We start from the raw sequence: 9,397 nt of genomic DNA on the forward strand, positions 1-9,397 counted from the left end.
TAATATTTACCGGTTAATTTTACCACTAACGGTATTTTACCCGTTCATTAATATTAAGGTGGTTTGATTACCAAACCCGTTTTCGGGGTGTTACACGATGTTGGAACAATGCAACTCTCCCATCAAAGAAGGTAGCACATGCACCTTTTCACGATGTTGCAACAATGATATTGCAACATCGATGTTGAAACATGGATGTGTGATGGGAAACTTCATTGGAACGACAATGTTGGAACAATGATATTGGAATGATAATGTGTAAACAGAATCAACAAATGTTCGAACACATGATATTGGAATGATAATGTGTAAACAGAATCAACAAATGTTCGAACAAAGAACTGTAATCGGAGATTAACCGGCTGAATCATGAGAGCTATGTATTTGAGAGAGAGAGAGAGAGAGAGAGATATGCTCGCAGATATGAGTGAGAGAGATGAGTTGAAATTTGAATGTGGGACCATATTCATATATGTTATTTATATGGTGCGAATATATGGTTTGAATTTTGAACCTGGAGTCAGAATTTTGTATCTGGCCAGAGATTTGCTTTTGTTATGAAGAGCAAAGGTTAGAATTATAAATGAAGAGCAGAAGTTTTAATTTTGAATGAAGTGTAGATGTTTGACTTTTAAATGAAGGGCAAAAGTTTGAATTTAAAATGTATTATAAATTAAGCTTTATGACGCTATAATGACATAAGAAAAACATTGTTGGACAACCTCTCTGGTTGGCAAATCAACTTTTCTTATGTTATTTGGTATTTCTATAAAATTTCTTATGTTATTTTATATTTCTACTTTTATAGAAAGTATAAATTAGAAATAAGGGCAATTTAGTAATTTTATGCCAACTTAACTTAACAAACTAACTGACATTCACTCAAATGACTATCCGAGTAAGAAAAGAAAAAAAAAAAAAGGTGAAAAATCCAGACAATGAACTCAAGACGAAATTAACTGTATTTATTCAAATAAATCTTGGTGAAACTTAAATCTAGGGTTTTGTTTATCTTGCCGGATAAGTCAAGGGAAGCCCAGCCAGTTTGCATCGCGTTTCCAGTCTTGGTCTGCGGCTTCCACCATGGGGATTTCTAAAGCCCAACTTCTTCAACGATTACAGGTTCTCATTCATCTTTCAGTTTTTAATTTCCTTATTCACATGTTTCGTCTCAAAGATTAGATTAGGGTTCTTAGGTCTCTAAGCAATTGTATCAGGAACATATATACATTAATTTCATAATTTGGATACTGATCTTTGTATATTCAACAGGCTCAACAAATACACTTTTCACAGTATGATCATCCGGTTGTAATGACTGTTGAAGCCCAGGTAATGAGATACATTACAATATAAAGGGTGATATCCTGTTCGTTTTTCTTATGACTTGACTTTTCGTTTATAAGGCCAAGCATGTTGGACATATCAAAGCAGGATTGAGTAAAAACTTGTTTTTAAAGGTATGCTTGTCGAAATCGATTAGTTACCTCCTTGTTAGTTGTTAAATCAATTGTGTTTTTTCTTTTACGTTTAGGATAAGAAGCACCGGTTTTATATTGTTTCTGCCTTGGCTGATACAAAGGTCGATTTAAAAGGTTAGTTCGCCCCCCTTGAAAAAAAATTAGTGTATTTTCGAGGTAAAAATCCCGATTACACCCCATGAAAATTTGATTAAACCCTTCGTTCGCACCCCCAGAAAATAATTTCTGGGTCCGCCACTGTCTGTAATATGGTGTGATTTTATCGATGTGTTTGTTTTTCTTGATGTTTATAACACGTGAAGCTGAGCAGTTTTATCTCAAAGGCTTGGCCTTGGAAAAGGAGGGCTGAGAATGGCACCTGAAGAAGCGGTTGTAGAAGTACTCGAGGTTTCTATTTTCTACATGTTTTTTTGTCTCTTCTTAAAATTAATTAATAGTAATATTTTTCGTTAGGCGCTCTTAGTTTATATTACAATATTTGAATTTATAAGTTTGGCTACTTGTTTTGCGTACTTAGAGCATCCACAATAGGGCTATGTTGTCAAAGACGCAAGGCGCAGGCGAGGCGCATCGGCCTCACCCGGAGCCTAGGCGCAAGGCGCAAAAAAAGCGTGGGCTTTTTTAAGAAAAGCGCACATAGAGAAAAAAATGTAAAAAAATATGTTATGCTTTGAAAATAAATAAGATTCCACATTTAAAATTAGAAAAAACTATTATATATGCCATTTAAGATCATGTAGCTAATAGTTAGTAGCAAAAGTTTAGGACTTATATGTTGTAAGTTTTGGGTGTGTGAATAAAAGTCTCAAAATGTGGTAAATACTTTGTCCCACATTGGTGTGGGAACAAAGTGAGTGGTTGGTTGTAAGGTAAAGCCTTTACTACTCCGTTGTAGCTTTGTGACATGTTTTACCACAAGTCCTACCCGCCCGCGTGCGCGGGGGGTTGCAAAAATGAGTTTCTGAGCTGGAATTTAGTTGAACTACACGAATGCAGCTCCGAAAACCCGGGCCCGCGTGAGGCAGTTTTTGCATGCACTCGGTTTCGGTTTTTTTTTGTGCGTTACCTTTTGTTTTCTGCTTATGCGCTGCGCCTCAGCACCGTTTTTGCACCTAGTCGCGCGCCTTTTTGCGCCTCAGCACCGTTTTTTCAAAAAAAAAAAAAAAACCATTTTTGCGCCTAGGCTACCACCAGGTGCTATAGGTGCGTATTTGAACTCAAGTGGAAGAAAGGGCGTTCTTGTGCAAAAACACCTGAAAAGGGTTATGTGAGAGTTAGGTTTTAAAATGCGCGCATCAGGAGTGTATAATGCGCGCATCACATGATGTGGTGATGAGGTCGCATTGCTGCATTTGATGCGGCACCTTATGCCGTTAACCAGTATTTGAACAAATTAGACTATTGATTGCAATGGTTTTAGTCTTTTAAATCTGATTGAGCAATGGGTTTGAGTATTTGAACAAGTTAAGTATCAGACCATTTATTGAACGAGTTGTCATATATAATATTTCTTTAGCACCGAACTCCATACGTTATGCGCGTGCTTCGTGCATTGCACATCAGCTTTTAGGTTCAAAACGCATCGGAGTGCCACACGCTTTTTAGCCCTCCTATTGTGGATGCTCTTACTAATTCACTATAGTTCTGATAACTTTTACTCATTACCTATTCTCGCTATATTATTTTTCCAGGTGCCCTTAGGATCTGTTACTCCATTTGCACTTGTGAATGAATCAGCTCGGTATGCGTGTTTTTCGCTTTCGTTATTCATCTTTCTCATAAAAGTTTTCTTAACTAACTTGTTTATTCCATTGTTGAAGGAGTGTTTCGTTGCTGTTAGACCAGGGTTTTAAAACCCACGAGTGCTGCTTCTTCCACCCACTCTCCAATGATACCTCAATCTGTAAGTGTTAATTTGTTTCAAAAGCAGAGTACACTTATTCATTTTATAAACTTCATCCACCAATTTTTGAAGCCCTTCACATAGAGGATCTCTATAAGTTTCTTAAATCAGTAGGAAGAATGGTCGCCTACGTTGATCTTGAGGTAACAATATATTTATTACTGTTTTACTAAATATTATAGTTTTCTTATTTCGGGTAACTGTTTTTTTCTAGGCTAATCCAACTGTAGGGAAAGATCAACCTCCAGATCTAGCTGCTTTAGTTCCGTCTGACGCCCCCAGCATACAGAATATCTCGGAGAAAACAGCTACTTTGCAGATTGATGGGGATGTAAAGAGCAAACCAGTTGCGGTTACAGGTATAAGCGGGTGCTTTTTTATATAAGTTGAAATGCACGCAGTGTATGCAGGTCTTTATTATGGTTATACGTATTTTAAGAAAAAGTAACATCCTCGTATTTAGAGTAAAATGGCATTTTCGTCCCTGAGGTTTGACTACTTTTGCGACTTTCATCCCTGAGGTGCCATTCATTTTCTTCCAAAAAGTTTGAAATCTTGCCATTTACATCCTTGAAGGCCACATTTTGAGGGACGAAAGTCGCAATAAGGGGGTGTTTGGGGTTGAGTTTTGAAGGAGATTTTAGATTATTGAGTTTTGAAATCGTAAATAATCAGTTTTGAGTGTTTGGGTAAAAAAAAATTAAAAAATTGATTATTTGCGTTTAGAAAGTTACAAAACACAGTTTTCCAAAAATTGATTATTTGCGTTTAGAAAAGGATTTTCACTTGTTTATTTTTTTAAATATATATTTGCCAAACACTCAAATAGTTGATTATCTGATTATTGTGATATCAAGCAACATAATCAAATCCAAACACTATCTTTCAACATCACGTTTTGTTACAATTAGTTATCTGATTCTGATTATTCAAAACGCATTATCTAATATCTATTTTCAAAACTGAACCCCAAACACCCTCTAAATTGCCAAACTCAAGGATGAAAAAGACGATAAAACGCGAACCTGAAGTATTCAAATGCACAAAAAGTCATTTTGGATGGAACAAGCAAAAATGACTAAACCTCAAGGACGATTTTGGCATTTTACTCTCATATTTATATAACATGATGGTTCTTATGGTTTGGGACAAATTATAGATTTTGAGATTTTGTGTCTGATGGCACTGTTTGCTTTCAAAGATGTAACTTGAGGGCAGTTTAGTCATTCCAGTGTTATTAGGAACCAAATCAGTAAAAAAATGGTCTTAGCGACTAAATCATTAGTATGCCCCTAGCCACAGGGACCATCTGTGTAATTTACTCTAATTGTAATTTACACATAGTCCTTTTATAATAATTTGTAACTTGATGTAGCCAAAGCATCAAAGGTTTCCAGTGGTCAACAGAAGGAGAAATCGGTCAATAATGCAAACTCTTCAAGCTCTTTTGCTGATCCTGAACAGTTTATTGAAGAAATATTAAAAAAAGCATCCGCCATTGTTGTTGCGGAGGTTAGTTGGACTGTTATTTGATCTAAATTCTAAACTCTGTTTTCGGTTTGAAATTGACATCTGAAATATTCAGATCAAAGAGGAAAATATCAAACAACATGGAGGCCAACTTGGTGCTGTGGTATCAAACAGTTTACGGAAAAATCTTAGCCTGGAGTTAAAAAATCTAGCGGTGAGTATTTCTTGTTTATCAGTATATTTTAATTGCCATTAAAAAGTTATATTTTCATGATGTGTGTTTCTTATATTATCTTAGAGTTAATTACTGTTTTCGTCCCTGTGTTTTGTCAAAAATCACTATTTCAGTCCATTAGTTTAAAAATTGCGATTTCAGTCCCTGTGGTTTCACTTTCGTAACCATTTTAGTCCCTGTGGTTTCACTTTCGTAACCATCTCAATCCATTTATTCTGTTAAGTACAGGGACTGAAATGGTTACGAGGTGGACTGAAATGGTTACGAAAGTGAAACCACAGGGGCTGAAATCTCAATTTTTAAACTAGTGGACTGAAATAGTGATTTTTGACAAACCACAGGGACGAAAACGGTAATTAACTCAAATAAAATTATCTTATTTTGAACTTCAGAACATGTTTGTAATTTATTTGAGTCACTTGATGATTTGTTTCAGACTATGTTCAAGAATACGGCTTACACCGAAGGCTTTGGTGCTGGTATTCGCTGCCCGGCAAAACGTTTATAAGTCATGAAATGATGATGATGCTATAGCGGTTGGAGTAATTTTTCTTTCTATTCATGAAATCTTTGAGGATGGGATTTAATTGAATATGTTGGGACTTTGTTTTTGTATTTTTTACATCAATGCAAGCAGGATGAACACATAATATGTATTGGTATGTATTCAAACTAGTAGATGCCCGTCCGCGTTGCAGGGCGATGGCCGAATAATTCTCAACCAATTAAAAAAAGACTAATATAATTTTGCTAGGAAAAAAAAACAAAAACGATGATAAGACCGTAATTTTGGGCTGAGGGCAAAACTGTATTTTTTTAAGACTAATGAGCCAGTGTTAGACAACTCCTTGACACGAAAAAAAATTAAATCGAGTTAACCAATTAAAAAAAAACGTTTATAGTTTTGCAAAAAAAAAAAAAAACTAAAATGATGGGAATAACGTAATTTTTAACTGCGGGCGAAATCATAATTTTAATTCGGGGATAAATCGTAAACTAAATGGACCAATGGGGAAGTGTCAGGAAGCTGCCGGCATGACAGTAATTTTACACTGGGGGCTAAATCGTAATTTAACCAGAAAAACAAACAAAAACGATGGGAAAAATGTAAATTTAAGTTGAGGGCAAAATCGTAACCTGACTGTGAGAAAAAAAAACCTAATGGCGAAAGTATCAATTTATACGGGGCAAAATGGTAATTTTTAGCCGATGGGAAAATTAGAATTTTTAGCCAGGAGTAAAAGCGCAAATTTATTTTTAAGCGTGGGACATAACTTTGAACTGATGGCAAAATCGTAAATTTAAGGGAAAAAACTAATGGCAAAACTGTAAACTGAAACGGGTCAAAATCGTAATTTTTTACCGGGGGCAAAATTGAAATATTTAGCTGAGAGCATAAGCGTAAATTTATTTTTAAGCGAGGGCGAAAACATAATTTTTAACTGATGGCAAAATCGTAATTTTAAAGGGGGATAAAATCGTAAATTTGCTGGGCCAATATGGGAGTGCCAGGCAGTTGCCTGGCACTATTGAAGCTGCCGCCCATCTTGCCCAATAAAATGCCTGAACTATTGAATTCTTACGTCATCCACTTAAGTTTGTAGTAGTTGATAATATCGAGACCAACGACATTCTATAACATCTTAAAAGAGAAAGTCGGTGGCTTCAGCCACCGACCACTTTCTCTTTTTTGTCTACATATGTCGGTGGTATTAGTAATTTGTACAGTGCTCCAATCACCTCACAGTCTTACCCGCCTTTTCACTTCCTACCATGTGCAACTCAAGGCCCACCATATCATCCTCTGTATATAAACAATTTCTGTACGTATAGGTTAGCTTATAAGACCATGTGTAGTGGGACTTTTTTTTAAAAAAAATTCAAAAAAAAAAAACGCTCAAAAACGCCTCCCCCACCATTACATAGGGCGTTATTTTGCAAAATTTTTGAAAAAAAATTGGTCCGGCGTTTTATTAAAAACGCTCAAGCAACAACTTGGATGAGTGTGAGGAGTTTGACTGACCAATGGGAAGGGACATTAGTGGTCCAAGTGGGATGACACCTTCAGCTTTTTAAATAAGTTTTTTTTTTTATCATTTTTAATGATTGGAAGGGGCATTATTTGGGCATTATTCCTACTACGCCACTTTTGCAATAACGCCCCATGCTGACTGGGATGACACGTGTCGAATAATGCCCCATGGTGGGGGCATTATTTATCTTAACCACTACGGGTGGTCTAAGTCTAATGTGAAACAACTTTTGCTGTGTTTTCTGGTTTCTTTCTCAAAATAAACCCATTTAATTAATTCATTTCAAGACTTCTTAATGTTTTTGGATATCTTTGAATTGTTGTTATATGGAGTGAGATGTTTAATTGTAATCAACTAATCATCATTAGCAAGCAACTGAAGAATGGAGAAGCATTATTTGTTGTTGTTATTGTTCTATGGGTGATGTAAACAGTGGCGAAACTTGAGATTTGCGATCGGGGGTCGAAAACGTATATACTAAAAACTTTTATAAAATCGGGGGGTCAAAAACGTATATACCCAAAAATTTCTATACGAAAACTTCATACTGAGCGAAAAGTTTGGGGGGATCGGCCGCCCCCACAAAGCTACGCCCTTGAATGTAAAGAAGTTACATATCCATCTTTTTTATTAGAGAAGTGGGTAAAGAATATTGTTAAGAAAAAATAATTTTTTTTACACAATGGTTAAATCGTATGCCAACTACTATAATATACTAGCTACACGAAGAATAGTATATGCCCATTTTATGCAACTCTTCACAATTACTTATTTTATAGTGCTTTCTTACTTTGTTGGAGGTAGGTTGTACTTGAATATTTTCTGATGCATGAGAGTTAAAATATCTAGATTTTGCCTTTAGTGGATTGGGTTAGTGTATGCACGCCAACTGTTTGTTTACTTGCTTGACTCAAAAGTGTTTTATTTTTGTAATTCTTTGATGGATTAGATTACAACTTGCACGATAACTCGTTAGTTATTGAATTGTTAGTAGTGAATACATGTTTGTCATGGTTTCGGCCTTTCATGTTTTGGATTATAACATCCACGCCAACTATTTGTGTTTATGCATGAAAGGAAAAATTGTTTTTTATTAAGCATTTAGTGTGTGCTCGGTATACCAGTTCTTTAGGATTTCTTTATGGGGCCTTTGTTTTGATACCTGTAAGTTTCATTTCAGAGCTTAGAGAGACCTTTCAGTGATGTCATCAGTATCTTTTTTTCATTTTATCTTCGAAAAATACTATCTTTTTTCTTTTCATACAACTTTTTTTTTGTAATTTTACTTTTTGTATATTTGCAGATACTTGATGAGGTTGCGAGTCTTAATGAACAACATTTATATATGAGTCGAATTGAGAGTTCTGAGCTTCTATAAAGTATGTTACTTTATGATATTATGGTCTTCATCTCAAGTTTAGCAAATCATGAATCTTATTTCATACAAAGATTCAATTGATGATCTCAAAATGAATGGTACATAATTTTAACTTAATTTTACAGCCTTTAAATACGAGAATGTAGAAACTCAAAAGACGATCATGAGGCTGGAACAAGCTGCTGTTGCGTTGGTAAAAGGAGATTAAATCACATGGAGCTTTTGCTATTTTACAAGGGAGGCATATCAAGTATTGTTTTATAAGAGGTAAGTTTAATCTAAATTATACTCTTGCATATGAAATATATTGATATTTCGTTGTGTAACGCAGGGAATTGTATTCTTGAGCCTGCATAAATAATATAAGTGATCGGAAGTTTTTGAAGACAAATCAAAGTGTAGAGAGCATATTATAGTTTCCAAGAAGCCCAACCAAATTAAGAAGTCCAATTTCTCTTTAAAGTATATAAGCCAACTTAAAACGTTTCGCCGTAAATTTGGTTCTGAATAGAAAGGGGTCAAAATTTTACCCTTGATATGAACATGTCTTTTTTTTACACGTGTCAGTTTTTCTTTTATACACGTTTTATGCTTTTTTTTACGTTTCTTATGTATGAGTTGGATCACATATAAATACGTTATGATTGTATGATATAAATTCGATTACCTTACATTTTGATCCAACCGCAATGCTATTATATCGGATATGTCAAAACACGCGTTTTCATATGGTGTACGCATTACATGACGCTTATACTTATCCGTTCAATGTTTGCACTGTACCCGCGCCGCAACGCGTGCGGGTCTAACTAATAGTTTAAACTAATGAACTTGAGCAAATATTTGTCCCATAGACTTGAGACGTATTCAACTTCTTGAGCAAGTCGAACCTGCTTT

The 9,397-nt window shown here is 35.3% G+C and overlaps 1 protein-coding gene across 1 annotated transcript; it reads left to right on the plus strand.

Annotated features, from left to right (window-relative positions):
- Positions 1–965: 965 nt before the first annotated feature.
- Positions 966–5,803, plus strand: LOC110916118 (prolyl-tRNA synthetase associated domain-containing protein 1). The gene is made up of 12 exons (XM_022160878.2): positions 966–1,122; positions 1,273–1,332; positions 1,407–1,460; positions 1,535–1,595; positions 1,792–1,868; positions 3,173–3,222; positions 3,302–3,384; positions 3,457–3,527; positions 3,599–3,743; positions 4,760–4,896; positions 4,970–5,068; positions 5,526–5,803. Exons 1-12 carry the CDS (start codon positions 1,084–1,086, stop codon positions 5,595–5,597), a joined length of 948 nt encoding a protein of 315 aa, XP_022016570.1. The 5' UTR covers positions 966–1,083; the 3' UTR covers positions 5,598–5,803.
- The last annotated feature ends 3,594 nt before the right edge of the window (positions 5,804–9,397 follow it).

The sequence above is a fragment of the Helianthus annuus genome, chromosome 7 (assembly GCF_002127325.2).
Source record: "Helianthus annuus cultivar XRQ/B chromosome 7, HanXRQr2.0-SUNRISE, whole genome shotgun sequence".
NCBI lineage: Eukaryota > Viridiplantae > Streptophyta > Magnoliopsida > Asterales > Asteraceae > Helianthus > Helianthus annuus.